The sequence below is a fragment of the Schistocerca cancellata genome, chromosome 2 (genome assembly GCF_023864275.1).
Source record: "Schistocerca cancellata isolate TAMUIC-IGC-003103 chromosome 2, iqSchCanc2.1, whole genome shotgun sequence".
Classification (NCBI taxonomy): Eukaryota; Metazoa; Arthropoda; class Insecta; order Orthoptera; family Acrididae; genus Schistocerca; species Schistocerca cancellata.
The window spans coordinates 399,905,766-399,927,948 of record NC_064627.1 but is presented as its reverse complement, the minus strand read 5'-3'; the positions used below and the strand labels follow the sequence as shown (position 1 = coordinate 399,927,948).

The window sequence follows — 22,183 nt, the reverse complement described above, 5'->3', positions numbered from 1 at the left end:
AACGCTCGCGACGCTTACAGTCTGTATTTAAAGCAAATCTGATTTTCATTCTCAGTGTGGTGCTACTAGATGCACTCTTATGCGACTGGTTTACGATTAGAGTATATCTCATCTTTCGGATGTAGAAAGGCACCTACCCACTTTCGTAAATGTTGCACATCTCCTTCTTCGCGTTGCGATTTTTTTCCTTCGGTATAATTATCGTGGAAGATGAAAATGTTGCCATGAGAGATGAAATAATGGGGCAGAAGAGGATTCAATAGGAAAATACATAAGACCAGTCATAGCTTTCGATTAGGAACGAGACACTGAGTTGAACTTACGAAAGGAGAAGATACAAAATTTAACAGATGGAGCATGAGAAAGGGATGAGACATTAAAAATTAGGAATGACATTAAATGAAAGATAGTGTGCTGTGAATTATAGTACGATCAGATTCCCACCCCCTCGCTGGGCGTATCGAATAATGCGTCCACTTAGAGGGCGCGGCCAGCTCAAGCGACCGGTAGACAGCGCCACCGCTGTCTGAGATGCACGCCGCCGGTGCTGGATTGGAGGGTGTTGGGCTTACCAGCACACGAGCCGGACGGGTTTTAGATTGGCCTGCGGATGAGCTGGACGGAGCAGTCGCGGCTGGGCGGCAAGAGGTGGAGCAGGAGTACGGTGGGCTTCATTCCGTTGACGGCGAATGACCGCCACATGGCGTTCTGTTGTGGATTGCAGGTGTTATCCCTAGTGCCGTCCGTCCCGTAAACGGGCAGACCATGCAATCTGGTGCTTGCTCGCTGAGCAACTGGAATAAGGTAGTCGGAGAGCCAGCAAGGAAGGAAGCGAGGAAGGAAGACAGTGAGACAGTGATGCCGGTCGCACAGCACAGATGGAGCTGCAAGTTGCGTGGCCCGCAGTGGGGCAGCCTGGAGTGTGGACCGGGCATCAGGTAGCGGCTAATAGAGAAAGATAGAGAGGGAGGGAGAGGGAGAGGGAGAGAGGGCATGGAGAGAGGGGTGCGAGGGAGGGAGAGTGGTCATCCACGCGAAAACTGATCTTGTGCTTGGGCTGTGGTTCTCCTTAATTGTGCCCTAGCAATTGGATCATTCAGTATTATTCTGTGTATGATTCTCTCAGGGGCGGTGCCATTGCAAGTCCAACTCTGCTATCCTGAAATATTCTGTCTTGGAGTGTTGTATGTTAAACTAGCTTCCCTGGGAGCGTTTATATATCACAGCTATTTACACTTTGATCTAAATTTTCTGCACCTACTAAACCGTTTTTCTTGTCACTGTACTCCAGCAACGCGTGGACTCCGCTTTGCTAAGATCTATTTGGGCTGCTGAATCAGTTTAAGATTTTGAGAGATTTTTGTGCACTTGATTCTTTAGTTTAGGGCTAGTATTCCTGACCTCTGACGTAACAGCCCATTTTGATTGATGTTCTTTGCAGTGGTGTATTAAGTATCTACAGATTTGCTGATTAATTCATTGTACTCATTTTATTGTGAGGTGACATGCATTGCATTAATTAAGTTCTCGCAAAGAGGATATTTAGTGTAAGGTGTACTATCTCCTTTTGTAAAGCAATATTTGCTTTATTATTTTGTCAAGTGAAGTTGGCAGAAACTGTCGAAATCAATTTTCAGCCTTGTTCATTTTGAGACTATTTACCACTCCCACTATTTTCTGCGCAACATTGATAAGGCAAGAATGGCTATAGAACAAATGCAAAGCCGTAAGCTATAGGCAAGATAGACATCATGCATACAAAAACTAAGAAACAATTGGGGAAAAGAGAAACAGCTTTATGAATAACAAGAGCTTGAATGGCGAGCCAATACCACGCAAAGAAGAGACGACAGAAAAGTGGAAGAAATATAAAGAAAGCTACGCAAAGGGAAGGAACGTGAAGACAGTATGGAAGGGGAAAAAGAATCTGATGAAGATAAAACAAAAGACGTGACATTGTGAGAAGAATTTGGCAGAGCACTGAAAGACTTAATTTCAAACAAGGTACGTGGCAGAACCAATCACGACAAAACAGTTCCACCTCTGTGCTCGATATATGGTACGGGCGAATAGCTTCAAGAAATCTGTAATAATCTCAATTCCAAGGCAGGCATATTCTAGTGGATTTGAATGTTTCAAACTATTCAGTCATGTCATGGCAGCAAAATAATAACACAAATTAATCACAGAACAACGCCGTTCACATTGTGATTCTCCCTGCACAGTGGTCTGGCATGCACTATAGTATTTCACAAGCTAACTTCGTTCGTATCTTATGACTATGTCACCTTGGTCTGATCGTACTGGGATAACATGACGTCTCCTTTATTCAGATCTAAAAATGCTCAATTTATACCGAAATCGATTGTCCTGCAACAGTTTCTTTGTGATCACTGACTGTAATGAAGATAAGAAATTATAAGTGGTAAGTGTATTATCATAACTTTTTAGAAAATAACATTACCAATAGGGAATAACATGCTTCCTGGAATCTAAAAGTTCAAATACTTCTTTGATAGATTTAATTTAATATTTTTGCACAAAGGTCACTTGGAATATTCTACTGTCGACAGTGGCACAGTTATATGGAAGAATTAAGATATTTCATCATTAGAAGTGGTAATTAAAACTGCTATATTGGAAAGTGCTTTCAGTTGACTTTCCATGTGACTCATATACTAGGGAATTCTATTGGTAACATTTGGTTTAAGAGTCATGCAAGGAAGTAGTTTCTTTGGAAAGGACCTGGAAACACTTATAGGTTTTAGAACGATTATATAATAGTAAGAACTAGATTTTAAACTGCTAAAATATCCAGGGGGAGATGGCAGCTCTAACAAGAATTTATGTGTTATGAACTGTCTATTTATAACTGAAGACACTGCAGAAAGGTAAGAAATTCTGGGGGTGGGATCTGAATTAATTGAAAGACCAGTGGTTGTTGAAAGTTTCAAAGGGAGGCTTACGTAACGATTGACTGAAACGAGAGAAAAGAACACGGCACAAGACGAATGTGTTGTTTTAAATAATGAAATACTGAAGATAACAGATTATCAAATTGACAAAGCCCAGTAGAAATCTTTAGACAACACTCGAGATATTGAATGTTACTGATGAAAGAAAATAAAATAAGAAGACAGTAAGAGGAGGGAAATAAGAATAAAGCCATCTAAATATAAGTTCGACAGAAAGTGAAAAATGGTAAAGTACGAATGGCGAATGGCTAAAGGAGAAGTGCAAAGCTACAGACGCTTGTATGACTGTAGGAAAGATACCTGTAGCGTACTGGAAAATTAAAGACAGCTTTGGAGAAAAGAGGAAAAGCTGTACGAGAATCAAGAGCTCAGATACAAACAAGTACTAAGAAACGAAGGCGGGCCTGAAATGTGTAAGGAATATATAGAATGGCTATACAACGCAAACCAACTTGAAGATAATTTTGCGAAAAGGGAAGAAGAGGAGGGGGCTACGACACTGTTTGAAGAATTGGACAGAGCACTAAAAAACCTATTTCTAAACAAGTCACCAGAATTACTGAGAGCTTTCTAGAGTCTGCCATAAAATATGCCACCCTATATGCAAGATTTATGAGACGAGCGGAATTACCTCCTACTTCACAAAGAATGTAATAATTCCACTTCCAAAGAAGGCAACAGCGCGCAGACACGAATATCACCAACCATCATTTTAAAGCATCTTTGAAAAAAAAAACCAAGACAAATTATTTTCAGGAAACTAGAAAAACTGGTAGGAGCTGACCTCGTGGAAGATTAGTTTGGCTTCCTTACTAACGTAGGGACTCGAGAAAGTTCTGTTCCTACGATTTACGTTGGAAAATACTTTGAAAATAGCTAAATTACGATTATGCTTTGTAGCATTTGTGGATTTCGAGAAAGGTGTTGATAATATTTTCCGGGATACACCCTTTTAACTGCTGAAAGTAGTAGGGGTAGACTCGTACCAGGGAAATTTATTTTAAAGTTTTTCAGTCCAATAACGGGCCGCGTGAGCGCTTCTTTCTTCTCAAGCCACAGGTCGTTAAGAGTACAACTCGTGGAGCATTTGCAACCTTTGTAGATGATGTCAAAAATGTTCAAATGTGGTGAATTCCTAAGGGACCACAGTGCTGAGGTCATCGGTCCCTAGACGTACACACCACTTAAACTAATTTATACTAAGAACAACACACACACCCATGCCCGAGGGAGGTCTTTCTTCCTATTTACTATTCGTTAGTTTTCTCAAGATGTTTTTCCTGGTGGCAACCTTTTCACACGTCTTCTCGCACCGATGCTTGTATGCCAATGATCGGTCTAGCACGACACCCAGGTTGCTACCATTCCAGGTGACGTTCTGTTTTCTGTTTGCCCGTTTTTAGCGAAGGTCTTGTGCCTTTGAAATGTTGGGTTTGAGGGAATTCTCTTGGTAATATTCAGACATACTATTTAGAGAGATTTCAAGTGTCCTTCTACTTCTTCAAAGTTTTTTCATTGTGCAGTAATAGTCAGATCATCGGCATACAAGAAACTGTACGTTTTGTTGTTAGTCGATCATTTGCGTATAGATTAGGTAAAAATGGAGGTCAGGACATTCCCCTGGGTGAGACCGATCTTTTATTCACGCAATCGACTTTTCCTGCCCTCCCCCCCAGCGTTACATGAAATTGTTTTGTAATATAGATTCTATAATTTTTGTGAAATGACGTTCCTTAAATGTATTGTAGAGATTTTTCATGAGCAGTCTATGCAGTCTATGGCTGACGGTGTCATACGTAAAGCTTTACCAGGGCTACACCTGTCAGCTGTTTGGTTTTAAAGCCTCTCTGTATGTGTTGTGCAAGTGACAGGATCTGACTGGTCATGCTTTCCGGATTTGAATCCAGCATATTAGGGAATGAGCTTTCGGTCGGCGATATTTGTTATACAATTTATAATAATTTATTGATATAGCTTACACAGACGGCAGAGGAACACTATTGGATTGTACTTTCTCGGTTTGTCTTCGTTTTTCCCAGGTTTCAATAGCGCCATTACCTTTGATCTCCTCCACATGTTTAAGGTCTTGCCCGTTTCAAGACCGTGATTAAATAATTGTAAAATCCGTTGTTTGACACTGATGTTTGATCTGCCAAATTTTTCACTAAATTCACTCCATGATTAAGTTGTTTTATAGTAAATGATGTTTCGAACATGTGGTTCTCGCTTCTGATGCTCGACAGATTTAAAGAGAAGCAGTAGTTTAGAAAGGAGTGAAATAATGTTGCAGCCTATCACCTTTGTAATTCAGAATGTATACCGAGCAAGTGATCTAGGACACCAATGAGAAATTTGGAAAGAGGATTAAAGTTAATGGAAAAGATATAAAATCTTTGCATTTCGTCTATGAAATTATTATTCTGTCAGAGACGACAAAAGTTTTGGCAGAGCAGTCCTGTGGCTTGGATAACGTATCGTAAGCATCTAACAAGTTGAACATCAGTAAAAGTACAAGAAGTGTAATTGATTGTAGTAGAAATTAATGAGGTAATGATGAGGGAAGTAGATTAGGAAATGAGACGTTAAAAATAGTAAAAGTGTTTCGCAAATTTGGGCAGCGAAATAGATTAATAAAGCCCAAGCGAAAGCAATTGATAGGTCACATTCTGAGGCACCAAGAAATCGCCAATTTTGCAACGGAGAGAAGTTGGCGGTGGAAAATTGTAGAGGGAGAGCAATGTTTCAGGAAGAAGCTTGCAGAGAAGAGGCTAGTGCGGACAGCTGCATCAAACAAGTTTTCACACTGAAGACAGCAACAACACGGAAGATATCTCATCACTTACAAAAGTATTTGGTTGAGAAAAACATGTAATTACAAGTTCAAACTGATTAATAAACTGAATTAGAACAAGAAAGACTTAAAATATTTACATAGTTTTGACATATGTAAAGTGCTTTGTGTACATAACGAATAAAACGTTGTCGATCTTCATTTATTTATTTATATTTTATCACTAAGTTACTGTCAAGTTTCCTGAACACTGTGCTGTGGGAACATATTAAATCTCAGTAGGGAAATTCAGCGGCAAGTCCACATTTTCCCTCCGTTTACGTTAGTGGTCCCAGATTCAGTCTTAATCACATGACCTCATTTCGTTATACGACGAATTCTAACTTAATTGTCAGACAGTAGATAATTTTATAGCCAGTTCTGTTGGGGTCGTTGCTGGTTCACCACTAATTACTTTTGTTTTTTCACTTTCTTGTGTAATTCACAAGTTTTTATCTCTTTTTCACATTTGCAACAAATCCTGTTAATATAGTAAGAATGTCCCTATAGGCAACGACTTGTAAAAAGTTAAAAGGCATCCAAATTATCGGAAGTTCTTCAGACATCTATTTCAACTATTATTTGTTAATTGTAGCTAAAGCTAATGTTCTGCTCTTCCTCTTACTTCCCGTTCCTGAACTTCTATTACATTTAGGCCAATGAGATATTATTTTGATCTACATAGAAAACATTTTCCACAATGTTATCAACCATTAATGATTATCCAGGTAACTTGAATGATTTTTTTTTTTTTTGCTCTAATTACGGCTTCACCTTGTGAAATGTCTCTAAGCATGAAATTCCTTATACAGTTACGTGGCACTATCAGAGAACTTAGAAGTAGATTTATTTCTTTGTTAGTCATCACAAATACAAATAAGTTCGATTTCAGTGCAAGGAGAATTTATTTTCACGGTATCTATTTTAGTACATGCACTCTGACGCTATTACCACTTTTCGCGATTAAATGTTTCTTTTAGTTTTCGGAATTCAGAATGAAGTATTCTCTGCATAATAAAAGTCAGTTTGGTATCATTGCCACCTAACAAAGTCTTTCGAAGTTTTGTAGATAGGATGTCCGAAGATCCATCGTGCTCATTCCGTAATTGCTCTCAACATTTCTTATGTCTCAATCAGTTAAGCCTATCTCATTTTCCCACGATTTAGTAACACGTACAGCTACTTATATAACAGCTTATTTCTCCTGAAGGAAATTTCGGTTTTAAAAGTAGTGCAAGATGCATTTCTGTTTCAGTTACACCGGTGTTCGAATCGGCTCAAGCAGTTTTTCTTTGATATTAGCAGAGAGGTACAGAGAATTATTCTGCACATACAGTTATCGATACATAACGCAGGTTACTTTAAACTGCAGTTGACGCTTTGTTACGAATTTATCATAAAACAACTGACAGAAGTTATTTGATAAACGTACTACTTGCTATTTTCTCACTATGTAAAAAGCATATGCTTGCAGAAAGTGGAACAATAATTTTGTCGATCATGAATTACGCTGTTGTGAGCATGTAAGGAGCTCTTCAGCGCGTTTGGAACATCTGCTTCAAGCATATAATTTCGTACATCCGCACTCTGGATGGGATCCTCCACTCACATCATACAGGCTCAATACATATACATTTAACTCCTCTTAGTGTTTGTATGATTGATGACGAATGGAGAAGCAGCAATCTGACGAGGCACTAGACCATGTGAGAATCTAGTTGCTTGTGTGGTTTATTTTAAGGCGTCATATACTTAATTTTTGGATGCATTGTTTACAAACAAATACATTTGCATTTTTCTTCAGATGCCTCGGTGTCCGTCTTCAACATTCTGTTCACGTATGAGCCCTTACTGATTACTGTTACACCGTCGTGAAAATAAGGACCCATTAACAAACGAACAGTTCGTACAATTGATAATCCCAAAACTATTCCAACTTTTTGTGGTATGACTGTGATATCAGGTCTAACGTCACTGTTTTTCATCTTCTCTGTGCAGCTGTTGTAATGTAGATTTAATCCAGTTGACAAAGAGTATTTTGGGCAGCAAAACTAAAAACAATGCGGCACGTGATAATGCTCACAATATTTACGGAGCGTGTACTCAATTCACTCATTATCACTCTTTAAGTACCGAAAGAAAGCCGATACTTAAATTAACTAAATACAGGTGGAAAGTATTGTAAATACAGCTCTGCTATACATAAATTAGCTAACTGAAAGGTAATTATGAACTTATATTGTTGTAATTCACGTGATATGCCATTATGTGTAACCAAGAGAATATATGTGCTAGACATATGTTATATTCGTGGGATAGGGAAACTACAATAAATTAATGTTGTACAAAGATTGTGTCATAAATAAGAAGCAAGACACTGGATATCAGGCAACAGAAATCTGTGTAATGAAGAGATTTAGTAGATCAAATAGAAGACATTAGAAACCAACTGTATGATTATAGAATAACAAATCCACAAATCAGAGGAAAATCGACTGAATAAATATACAGAATGAGTAAAGACTATATCTAAAAATCACATTATAAATACTGCAAGAAAGAAGACCCTAAGGGAGATCAAAGAAAGAATTAGTATCGGAAGATGAAAATTCTTAAATTTTTAACTACAGAAGAGGAAGAAGGAGAAGAAGAAGAAGAGGAGGAGAAACAGGAGCAGAAAACGAAGATGAAAATGATTAGCAGTACTTTTTAAGGGAAAGCAATTACGCTACTTCAGAGAAGTTTATGATGCACCTCGAAATAATTATGCTATTATGAAAAACAATACCTAGTTGCTATTCTAAAACATATGTTCAAGGAATTTAACGTTATCTTACTATGCATCTCTGACCGAAACATCATTTTAAGTACTCATCGTCTAAAAAATAAGGCTCAGTTCAGTTTGGGCTAATGTGGTGCTGTGAATATCTAGACGAGATCAACTAATAACATTACAGCTTTCTATAAAAAAAATTATGTGTATGTGAGAAAACTGAATATATTGATTTCAAAAACTTTCTCCTCCTGTAACGTGTACTTTAGGTATCGTGTGCTATTGCTGAGCAAAACTGACTATTGGTTGGTCCTCTGTGGCACATGTGAAGAGTGTTGTGAAATAAAACTTTAATCTTCATGAAATGCTAAATCTGAAATAAAAAAAATTAATCCAATTAAATGCCAAAGAAACTAATCGTGTGCTCAATGAAAACTATATAACTAAAACTCAGTACCGTAGTACATTATGGACGTTGCGTGATATGAAGTGCAATGTTTAACTTGGAATATCCATAAAACTAAAGTTCTGCTCTGCAAAATCTTAAATAAAGAAAATTAATCTAATTAAATGCCAAAAGAAACTAATAGTGTGCTCAATGAGAACTATATAACTAAAACTCAGTACCATAGTACATTATGGACGTTGCGTGATATGAAGTGCAATGTTTGACGTGGAATAGCCATAAAACTAAAGTGCTGCTCTGTTTAGAAGAGAATAACAGTTTGAAATTACCAGAAATGTTCACTGAAAATTAATGAACGTCTGACAGTGCTATTGCTGTTTCCTCAAGAATGCTATGTGAGGTCTGCCCTGAAATTAAAATGACTTACCCCTTGCTCCGCATGTTATTTTTGTGTGTGGATTACTGATGTTCTTGGAAGCAAACACAAATCAGCAGATGTAGCAACTAAAGATACAAAATCTACACAAAATTTTTTTGTTTATCATAATCTGTCAGTTCGTGTGGCGTAAGGTGCAATGCACACAAGGCAAAATCTTCACAACTTTAGTATGGGACATAGAGGTGGTATTACTCTGAGACAATGGTTCTTCAGAAATCATATTCTGATTATTGTCAAAGAGACTGCATAAATTAAGAAGACTAACAGTTATAAAATTCCCTCATTACAAATATTACAGATATCACAATAAATTGCGTAATTTATGATATAACAAGAAACAAAGCATCCAGTTCACTAATCATGGAAATTATTAGTTATCTGAGGGACAAAGATTTCTTACAATGAACTGTTCTGACAAATATTTCATTTTGGCCCATGCCTTCATTAGATTTAAAATTCCTTCAAAATATTCTCCATCAATGTAAACAACCATAAAGTATTCAAATGACGTCTCTGAACGGCTATCTTTTCAGAGATGGTTGCGGCACCTCGACTGCTCAGTAGAGCTTGTAAAATCAAAATATCTTTCAACCGTCTAATTTCCAATATGTTACTTTACTGGGATACCAGTTTCAGCGATATATTACACCATCTGTCACCAGGACAGAGGTTGGAATCTTATCACACGTCGGTCAGAAGGCCTGAAGAAGGTGTAAAATATTGGCGAAACTGGTAGCGCAATAAACTGGAAATTAGACATTAGACATTGACATTCTCTATCCCAGTTAGTTTCCATCTCCGTAATAAAGTGGTCCATATAGCTTCCCCGAGATTCACAGAAAACAGATCTCATTCTCTCAAAAACTCAAATTCTCGCTACTATGCCTTAAACAAGAATGCTGCAGTGCTGCACAGATAAAACTGAACACAGCCAAAGATCTTATTCACACTTCATACAGTGCCCTGATTCTTCTTCGTTCCAGTACAGTAAAGATGAAAATTTTACAATAGCAGAAAACATATGAGAATTTTACAACACTAGCCTACGATGGTTCTGTTTTGTAACTTTTAATGATTGATTCCTACGTATCCTGGTGCGCTGAACCCGAAAATGATCTGAATGCTATTCCATCACGTCAGAATTGTTTTGCAAACTGCAATTAGTCAAATGTAGTGTATGTAGAAAAATGTCACAAATATGAGACATAATGACAGTGAAATAGGTTTGTTTCGTTAAAAACGTATTATTTTGCGGCTTATAATAGACAGTAGCATAATAGAATATAAAAATAAGAAACACGATTTTAATGGTTGTTTCGACATCTCTTTGGACCATCCGCGCCCTGTTTCAGGCTTTTCCGTGCAAGTGCTCTTCTAGGATCATCTCCGTGAACATACAGCAACGGTCAGCCATCTTTGTAGTATTCTACCTTACTTGGCAACGCTTTTCTATTTCTTTAATATCTTGGTATAATCCTTCGCCCATCTCTTCACTAACAACACAAGATTTTCAGGAATATAGTCCAGATATGAAGGTAGGAAATGAACCTTCAAACTCATGAAACAGCCTAAATTTTGGTACTTCCGCAGCTTGGCCTCAACGACAGACTTGAGACTCGGATCTGTCTTGTTTCTCAGAAACTTAATTAGAAGGCGACCCAGGCTTCTTTTTCAGCATCTTTATTATCCTTTTTCAGAATTTCCGTCTTTGCTAAGTTTTTTAATGTCTAGAGCGGTAAAGAGACCCTATTTTACTTTCGCAGTTGATCAGGCAGGAAATCTGTTACATATACACTGGAAATGTTTACCATCTTCTGGTGAGGCTTTCACATAGTGGTTCGTCAAGCCTAATTTAATATGTAGAGGTGTAAGGGGAAATTTTGTGACTTGATGAGAGGTATTTGGAGCACATTTTTTCTCCAGCTTCCAATGAAGCTTGTTGTGGGCAGCCCTATATCCAATTATTTTCGCTGTCTGTGCTATCCCACTCACATAAGGAAGAAAGAAACTTCGTGTACGTCTCTTGCTCTCAAAGGATCACCAATATTACATTTATATCACCATTCACGATCCACTTACGATCGTCGTACTTAATTGTCTGGAAAACAAATTGTTAATTGTCGTACCGTTCTTTTCAGTGTATAGAGTGCCCTTTGCATATTAACGTATATCTGTTTCCGTTGTGAACAGGACAACTTTAATACATCGTTTCGACGAATTGATGAGTGGTCCGCTTTCGAGCGGAACGTTGAATGTCTTACAGGTTTGAAGCCTCTTTGGTCAGATGCAAGCCATACATAAAATCGCTGAGTTCAGTTCGTGTAAACGGTTGCAGTGTAGAATTACCAGCTTCGTACGCCTCTTTTTCATCTTCTTTTACTTCATTTAATTCAATATCTGAACCATCTGTTTCACGTAGATGTTCTGGTTGCATTGGCACTGGTACATCTGGACCATGAGATACAGGATGCAAATCAGATGGCAGGATTGGATAGACGATGTTTCTTTTATTCTTTATGCTGAAACCTTGAACACCGGTTGAACAGAAGTAAATCAGCTCTGTGATTTTTTGGCTCTCGCCACACCATCGGAATGCCAAATCTGAAAGCATGTTGTTCAGCCTTTCACCACCGTCTCAGTCCTTCAACACACGTATAGTCAACATTGTCGGGTGCCCACGTTGTGCTTTGGTCTCCTATTTTTATACCGAAATACGTAAGATATATTTGCAGCACAAACAATGTTATACATCCGTTTCTCGTTGACACAATCACCTCAACGAAAAATGTAACAAAAGGATATGTAGTTCTTACTGCCTTTTGACGCCAGCTCAGTCACTATACCTTTGATTTTCAGCGAATATCCCCCGACACCGACATTTTTGATCAAGGAGGATACATAAGTAGGTTGTGCCAACACTAACAGTTGAGATGTACAACATTTTTAGTAACGAAAGTGCTGGAATCGGCCTGTTTGTGATGTCAGCGATTCGTTATCATCTTAAGCTGACAGATAGCAGAATTTGCCATGTGTTTATAGCTGTCACTACGTCTTACATTTGTGACATTTTTTGATGTGTGAGTCATTTTGACAAATTGCGATTTACAAAAAATTCTGACGTGATGGAAAGAAAAACTAAAGTCATTTTTGGATTCAGTGCACAAACATACATAGGAATCCATCGAGACAGCCGCTGCGGCCGAGCGGTTCTAGGCTCTTCCGTCCGGAACCCCGCTGTTGCTACGGTCGAAGGTTCGAATCCTGCCTCGGGCATGGATGTGTGTGATGTCCTTAGGTTAGTAAGGTTTAAGTAGTTTTAACTTCTAGGGGACTGATGACCTCAGAAGTTAAGTCCCATAGTGCTCAGAGCCATTTGAACCATTTGAATCCATCGGTTGTATCATGAAAAAAATGATACAACCGAAAAACTGCGGACCCGTCCGTGTAATTCGTGAAGCCAGTTCAAAGCGTACTCATTGTGTGCAGCCTTAACTACTTGCAATGGTATAAATCACTGATCTGTATAAATCACTGACCTGTTATGCTGTCATTCAAAATCTCGAATGAAATTCACAGCTGATCTTCGTTAACGATTCTGATGTCAACGATTCGTTTTCATCTTAAACCGACAGACAGCAGAATTTTCTATGTATTTAAAGCTGTCATTACGTCTTAAATTTGTCATCTTTTGTCGATGTATAACTCTTTTTGACAAACCGCTCGGCTATGATCTTGTGACTCTCAACACCACTTACGTGTCTGTTCCGTGTATTCAGTATGCCAACTGCACTGAAACAGTACTCATCAGTTAAAACGCTTAGGCATGAACATGATTACAGATGTCTACACTAGCCATCGAAAACATAAATGAAGAAGAACGGTGAGGGACAGTGGATGACATAGTTATTCAATGTATGATATGATGTGATTTATTCATATTAGCTCATAATTCCACGACAGACCGACAGATAGCAGATCCATCTCTCATTTCAGATCCTCGGTAATGGCAGCTTTGTCAGGATGTGAGCATATAGACGGTGACAACTGCGAAAAACATGACTACCAGGAGGAATAAAGCATGCTGTGTTCGTAAAGGGAAAAAGTCCATTCCATGGACGATTTGTACGAATCAGAGGATGGTGTGGCTAAGACTCAGATAAAGAATGTGAATATGTTCCTGAATGAAGATATGCTCAAAATGGTATTGCTAATAAGATAAATGTGAATATCTATTACAGTAAACCAAGTTAAGTTGTGTCCTTTATTATAGTTCATGTGAATTTACGCAATAGGTTGATGATGAAATGTTAACGGTCACCCTTAACATCGTTTATGTACCGTAGTAACATGCCTGCTATGCTTTTTATGTTTAGCTGAATCGTGATTAATTTTTGAGAGTTTTCTATTTCATTATTGCAAAAATTATTAAAGTAAATCTTAGAGCATCAAACACTGAAACATTTGGAGCTTTTTAATTTGTATTTTAGGAGGTTTCGCAGCACTGTTTCGTTAATGCACCAAGGAAGTAATTATAGGTAACTCTACACCAACCAATATTGAGTGCTCTCTGTTTGCAAGTAAATAAAGTTACGTAACCATTGACGAATTTTTAAAAGTAAAATTTTTGGTACAATTTACCGTTTTAAAAATTTTTCTTTATGGTTGTATTTTGAAAACAATGAATTATCTGAAAAATTAAAGTCACAGGGCATATAATGCAAATATGTTACTTATCGGATTTTATTGTGATATTTTATTGTGATTGTATTGTATTTTATTGTGATATTTTATCGTGATATTTCTGAAGACAATTAGCTCGTCCTTTACCACTGATAACAGCGGAGGTTTGCAAGTATAAGGTCTGAAGTCAGATGAACACAATACTTAAACCCTACGGTTGGTAAGGATGCAGATGCTGTTGGCCACGCCCAGTCCATTGCAGCTGATCGATTGGATGTTGATAGTTGTCAGTCACTCGAGGAACATTGTATCTTCAACGTCAGGGCTATGCGTCTTGTTTCTTACTCGTTAGTTGAGCGTCGTGTCCGCAGCTGTCCAGTTTCTCACCAATTTCTGGAGAAACCTGTTTGCTTTGACTACGTCGTACATACACGCTGCGTCAACACGACAGTTATCCTTCTCTTCGGTGTAACTTTTTTTGCAGTACATGCAAGTTCCTCGAGATCGTACTCAGTTTCACGCATCGTGCTGTGGTGTGCAGTGCTGCAACCCTAAGATCCGGAAATATTAACAACATTTTTTTATTTTTTATTTTTCGAGGTGTCTTGCAGACATGCTTGGAGTGATCTCGTCTGCTGGATTACATCACGGTCACGGCGGACGTCTGACGCCACTAACCGGTTTCTCACAGTCGACAGACCTTGTCCTAAATACCACGAGGCTGGTCTGTGAAGCTGTTTTTTAATTTTTACTCGAAGAATAATTATGGTTACGTGTAAGGCAACTGTGTTTCAGTTCATGTCTCTGATGGAGTACGGTATTAACACCGATAATGCCTAAAAGTGATCATGTGGCCGTTTTTTGGAGTGTTTCGTTTCAGTATTGTAGTGAGAAATTTCACACTATGTTGGAAAAGAAATCACCAAGATCGCGGGTGTTGAATCTTCTTTGCCTACCGTCCACTTTTGTATTCTAACGACCCATTAGTTCAACAGTAACGGTGATATATTAAGCAGAGACGCAACTTTACATCATAAAATTTGTGAAACAGAGTTGCAGCAAGTTAAAACATATATTAATACTAATAATTGCTAACTATATACTTTATGTAAAAATAAGCATACATTTTCAGCTGTCCCCTTTGATGTATATAAACAACACCTGTCGGCAGCTAAGGGTTTCGATTTAGTTATCATTTCATTCTAGAGAAGCTGCACGGCCATCAATAGCATCTGTTCTTTCGGGAACAGATACCATCTTCATATGATGTAGATAAATACAACAAATTACACCACCTATTAATCTGAGAGAGTTCAGTAGCGGAAACACACGTCGCATGAAGGGACTTAGAAAAAGCCTTTAACCATGTAGGTAGGAAACCATTGTGAAACATATTACACAAGAAAGGATATGTTCGACAAATAATAAAGGCAACTGATAGCCTACGGAGAGGTACAGAGAAAAAAATGAAGACTATCTATGCTATATCGGAAAACATACAGACAAACTAAGGGGTCCGACAACGGTGTAACTTATCACCTACACTTATACATTAATGAATGAGATATGGAAACATATTTTTTTTAACACGGTACTTTTTGTAGACGATCTTGCTACTGTACAGGATAGCGCGTCCTCGCTCTAAAGAATACAGTACGAAAATATCCATTCCAAAAACAGAAGTGATGGCTTTCAAATGGCAAAACAATGGTTCAAATGGCTCTGAGCACTATGGGACTTAACATCTGAGGTCTTCAATCCCCTAGAACTTTTGAACTACTTAAACCTAACTAACCTAAGAACATCACACACATCCATGACCGAGGCAGGATCCGAACCTGCGACCGTAGCAGCAGCGTGGTTCCGGACTGAAGCGCCTAGAACCGCACGGCCACACCGGCCGGCTTTCAAATGGACAAAATTGCTGAATACTATGAACGTTACAGAAAACCACTGAACAAGGTACTACTTCAGTTACCTGGGAAATATTATAAGCTACCAGAATGAACTTGACATTGACAACAAACTATACAAAAATCAAATGATATGCGGAACAGTCAACAGAACATTGAGAAGTAAAGTGAGAAAAGATACAAACTTCTAGATTTATGGCTATGGTCACCCACATATTCCCATTTGGAAGTGAAACTTGGACAGTTACTAAAAAGCAAGAAAGTGGATTCCGAGGGGTAGAAATGAAATTTCTAGAGGAGTTAAGGTCTGTACAAGATTAGACAGACTAAGAAACGAAGACATTAGAGCAGAGAATGGGATATATGTTATAAATCAGGAGATCGATTATAATCGACAAAACTGGCTCGAATATCTGCAAAAAATGGCAGATTCAAGACTACGAAAAGAAGCCTTAAATTGCAGACCTTCGGGTGCAAAATCCATAGGAAGATCAAGAAAAAGATGGCTGGATACTTAGAAGGGGGAACGAGCCTGTGGCCTACACCATGGTGCAAGATGTTGTTTTACATCTGGGAAATTTGGAAATTTGTGGTAAGGTATTGTGGGACCAAACCGCTAAGGTCATCGGTCCCTAAGCTTACACACTATTTAATATAACCTAAAGTAACTTACGCTAAGGACGACACACACTCATGTCATGTCGAACTTCCGACGGGGGGAACGGCGAGGACCGTGACAAGACGCCCTAGACCACGCGGCTACCCCGCGCGGCTTACATCTGGGCCTACATACATTCTCAGCTAATATTGTGATAGTGTGCGAACGTACAGAAAAAGAGCTACTGGAGCCGGTGTGGTACTCACGCAAATCGCGGCCTCTGGCTAGATGAGCCGCACACAGCAGCAGAAGCAGTAGTGTGGAGCGGGCGCAGCGACGCATCGTATGTGTGTGTGCGTGCGCTGTCCGGGCAGGGCAGCTACTGGCGTCCACGCCTGTTCTCCGGCAGCACCTGCTGCGTGGGAACCCACACCAGTTTCGAAGCGCTCCACCTGAGGTTCCTCAGCGGTCCCTCCACAGAAACTTGGGGTGGCGACCACTGAGTAAATCCCTCTTCACATTACAAACTCTTTCTATCATCCACTCTGTGGGTTTCATGTTCTACATCTACATCTACATCTACATCCATACTCCGCAATCCACCTGACGGTGTGTGGCGGAGGGTACCTTGAGTATCTCTATCGGTTCTCCCTTCTATTCCAATCTCGTATTGTTCGTGGAAAGAAGGATTGTCGGTACGCCTCTGTGTGGGCTCTAATCTCTCTGATTTTATCCTCATGGTCTCTTCGCGAGATATACGTAGAAGGGAGGAACATACTGCTTGACTCCTCGGTGAAGGCATGTTCTCAAAACTTCCACAAAAGCCCGTACCGAGCTACTGAGCGTCTCTCCTGCAGTCTTCCACTGGAGTTTATCTATCATCTCCGTAACGCTTTCGCGATTACTAAATGATCCTGTAACGATGCGCGCTGCTCTCCGTTGGATCTTCTCTATCTCTTCTATCAACCCTATCTGGTACGGATCCCACACTGCTGAGCAGTATTCAAGCAGTGCGCGAACAAGCGTACTGTAACCTACTTCCTTTGTTTTCGGATTGCATTTCCTTAGAATTCTTCCAATGAATCTCAGCCTGGCATCTGCTTTACCGACGATCAACTTTATATGATCATTCCATTTTAAATCACTCCTAATTCGTACTCCCAGATAATTTATGGAATTAACTGATTACAGTTGCTGACCTGCTATAGCTAAATGATAAGGGATCTTTCTTTCTATGTATTCGCAGCACATTACTCTTGTCTAGATTGGGATTCAATTGCCATTCCCTGCACCATGCGTCAATTCGCAGCAGATCCTCCTGCATTTCAGTACAATTTTCCATTGTTACAACCTCTCGATATACCACAGCATAATCCGCAAAAAGCCTCAGTGAACTTCTGATGTCATCCGCAAGGTTATTTATCTATATTGTGAATAGCAACGGTTCTACGACACTCCCCTGCGGCACACCTGAAATCACTCTTACTTCGGAAGACTTCTCTCCATTGAGAATGACATGCTGCGTTCTGTTATCTAGGAACTCTTCAATCCAATCACACAATTGGTCTGATAGTCCATATGCTCTTACTTTCATTCCGCTAAGTCTTAAATTTCCTCACCTGTGACCGATTTAATGCACTTCTCTGATTTGTTCCACTAAAATCGTAGAGTCATATTATTCTCCGATGTCAATACACTTAACGTAAGCCGTTTTGACCGACTGTCATTTAACAGCATATCCAGAATGTTTTGCGATATATCCATCTGCTTGCTCTTAGCAAGAATAAGAAAGATGTTGAAAGTGTTCAAAGCTGAGTCCGTTACCATGACTTGGTATCAGTTGTCACGTAAATGCTTCCGAAATGTAGAATTATTATCTCAGTCAGTCTGTTGTGTTCGTAAAATGTCTTCAGTGTGCATCCAGATTGCCCTACGTAATTCGTAGGGCATCAATCACATTTAAGCTCATTGCGTCTACGTGATCTGCTCATAACAGCAATACGACGAAAGCATTAGCATTTAGACAATTCTACATCACTTTGATTCTTAATAACAAGAAAGGAACACGAGTAGTTTTTTTTTTTTTTTTCTGAAGTGCTAGTACTGCCTTCGGACAGTATCTCCAAAGTACAGGCTGTCAATAATTAAAATTCAGGTTCAAAAACTCTGTAAAAAGAGAACTTCCGCTCAAATTTGAACAGCATATTATAGACGCAGGAGGAAAAAAACGATATTTTTACCAGTAGATGGAGCTGTAAGCGTCTTAACTTAAATGGGGTCGGCTATAAATAACAGCTGAATCGCATTACGCGGCATTACATGATTCGCATTGTTCAGTGAACAGTTGTGGCACGGTTAGTTAGGTAAGCCCATTCACCACAGCGGATGGGAAAAATCAGTTTTTGACTGTTTTGAGACCAAAACAATATAAGAATAAAATAAGATCGGTTTTTAATTGTCCAATGGCCAAAAATCGCATGAAAAGCAAAACTATATCGGTTTCTAATTGTTGTGAGACAGGAGCAGCCTATGATGAAACCGTTTTCTCTCACAAGTTGAAATCGAGAGAAAGTATGTTCCACAACAGATCGAAGTGTCTCGCGGGTCACTATCAGAATGTGTTGCGTAATGTGTGCCCTCATTTCAGCACTCTTAGTAACTGGAGCACTGAACACAACATTTTTCAGGTAGCCAAAAGTCAGGTAAAGATCAGCTGATATGGGCTGCCAGGCTGTAGGGAAATGACGGCTGGTAATTCTAGCATACCAGAGATGCCTCTGCAGCCGATTCACTGTCAGCGCAATGTGCAGAGGAGTGCCATATTGCATAAAAATGGTCCTACACACACATCCACGCAGTTCAAGGGTTGGAATGACTTTGATGCTCAAAAGTCTCTAATAGCGTTTATCAGTGACGGCATAAGCAACAAGAGCCGCAGGACTAATGCCTCGAAAAATAGGACCCTACGATTAACGATGCCGTAAACCAGCTCCGACAGTCACCTTGATGGACATATGGATTTTTTCGTATGAAATGGATGTTTCGTAGGGTTTTATGCGCCTTGCTCGCAGGTACGTCCAACAGTCGGGCAAGAATCTATGCACTGCATGTTTGCACACTGCCGTTCGACCCCTTCTGCATTGTTGTGGCCACATCTTCGACAGACGTCGGACTAACTGCTTCCCTCCCTCTGCCACATTGCTCTTCAAAAGAAGCTCTGTTTTAGAATTGTTTAATCATTTTCTCCAGACACATAGCAGACATCAGACCAATGCCTTTCTTCATGCCCTTGAGTGGCAGTAGTTCTGCAGGGCTGCTGGGGCAGTCACCATTTTGGTAAATGGTTTTACCAGCAGTGCGCCATCCTTCATGGAAATAGACGTGCTGGTCGTCTCAGACACAAATGATGACAGCTTTTTACCACACGTCTGCTAGTGTGCATATTCTCGCTTACGGCGCTATCTATTGCTCGAATTTTCGTTAGCTTTTTTTCCTTTCATGACGTTTCCCTCTGTGTTAATAATACGCGATTCGAATTGGACGTAATTCTGAGAAGTGGTTCTCTGACTACAGCATTTTGAACCTGAAACTCTAATTATCATATCCCGTATATTGTCCCATCATGTTTCAGAGACCTTTAAGTGTTTTTAAGGAGTATTACCCCAGCTTGGCCGCTGAGAGAGAGGGTCGGACGGAGTGGCCGAGCGGTTCTAGGCGCTTCGTAGCAACCGCTACGTTTGCAAGTTCGAATCCTGCCTCGGGCACGGATGTGTGTGATGTCCTTAGGGTAGTTAGGCTTAAGTAGTTCTAAGTTCTAGGGGACTGATGACCTCAGCAGTTAAGTCCCATAGTGCTCAGAGCCATTTGAACCATTCGAGAGAGAGGGAAAAACTCCTCACATTTGGTAAGAGCCGCACGGGATTAGCCGAGCGGTCTGGGGCGCTAAAGTGATGGACTGTGCGACTTGTCCTGGCGGAGGTTCGAGTCCTCCCTCGGGCGTGGGTGTGTGTGTTTGTCCTTAGGAAAGTGTTCAGGCTTAGGGACTGATGACCTTAGCAGTTAAGTCCAATAAGATTTCACACACATTTGATTTTTTTTTTAATAATAGGCACGTAGCGACTCTGCAGGATAGGGAATGAGATGAGCGAAGAGACATTACAATAAAAAGTGGACTATCACTAAAGTAAATCTCATTTTTAACAGAATACGTTCAATTTTAATGTTAATAATGCTGTTAATCTACGGCAGCATTCAACGAGACCTGGTATTGTGACTCAGATCACTCTTCCAAGTATTCATCACCACCATTGGTTCTGTCAAGCAGCAGAATGTTCACACTCATGTCAATCAGTATTCATAAATGGAATGAAGGAGAATCTGGGATGGAATGTAACAATATTATGAAGGCGATCGTTGCTACTCACCATAAAGCGGAGATACTGAGTTATGGATAGAACAATAAAAAGACTGTCAGAACATGAGCTTTCAGCTAACAAGGCTTTCGTCAAAAGTAGACAATCTACACACACACACACCCACACACCCACACACATGCACACACACACTCACTCACACACACACACGAGCGCGCGCGCACACACACACACTCAACCAGACACAACTCACACCCATATGACCATAGTCTCTGGCTGCTGAGGCCAGATTGCGAGCAGCAGCGCATTATGGGTGAGGCATCTGGTGGTGGGGGTAAGGAAGAGGCTGGGGTCGGATGGGGGATTGTGTTACACACTGTGGAGGGGGGGGGGGAGAGGAAAGGGAGAGAAGCAAAAAGACTGAGCGCGCATTGGTGGAACAGAGAGCTGTGAAGTGCTTGAATGGGAACAGGGAAGCGGCTTGATGGGTAAGACAGTGACTAACAAAGGCTGATGCCAGGAAAGTGGTGAGAACATTCGATATATTGCTGGTAGAATTCCCACCTGCGCAATTCAGAAAAGCCGGTATTGGTGGGATAGATCCAGATGGCAAAGGTTGTGAAGCAGTCAATGAAATAAAGACCATCATAACAAGTTTGTCTGCTTGGCCATCCTCCGCAGCAACCATAGAAACACTTATTTTGTAAATAAAACTGCCTTTTCCTGCTGCTATTTAATTTATTTTTCTCAAACGTGTTTCGCCTGTTTCTTGTCCTAAGGCATCATCAGTCAGATCTATAACGATACAGTTTTGTTATTTTGGGCTATCAAACAGTTCACGTCGCAATTTTTATGTAAAAAGCAAATTACTTACGATTTGCTAATCTGCGTTTTCTCTCATCTAGTCTGTAGATCGCACTATCACTTTATTACCGACATATAAGAACAACTTTGAGTTCTGACCTTTTTCCCACTATTCACCATGTTTTTCCTTCTTCTTTGTGGTGTACTATTCAAAAAATGGCTCTGAGCACTATGGGACTTAACATCTGAGGTCATCAGTCCCCTAGAACTTAGAGCTACTTAAATCTAACTAAGCTAAGGACATCACAAACATCCATGCCCGAGGCAGGATTCGAACCTGCGACCGTAGCGGTCGCGCGGTTCTAGACTGAAGCGCTTAGAAGCGCTCGGCC

At 39.9% G+C, this 22,183-nt stretch overlaps 1 protein-coding gene across 3 annotated transcripts in view; it reads right to left on the bottom strand.

Annotated features, from left to right (window-relative positions):
- LOC126161832 (protein takeout-like) overlaps positions 1-22,183 on the bottom strand; it is a 181,677-nt gene that overhangs the window by 67,535 nt on the left and 91,959 nt on the right. Inside the window, exon 1 of one of the 3 annotated variants that reach the window (XM_049917937.1) lies at positions 16,881-16,984. The exons of 1 other annotated variant lie outside the window; for it this stretch is intronic. In XM_049917937.1, the coding sequence (XP_049773894.1) occupies positions 16,881-16,956 (76 nt within the window). In that variant the 5' untranslated portion in view covers positions 16,957-16,984. Of the gene's footprint in view, positions 1-16,880; positions 16,985-22,183 lie in introns of those variants that run through there. One more of the 3 variants, XM_049917938.1, reaches the window with a different exon arrangement.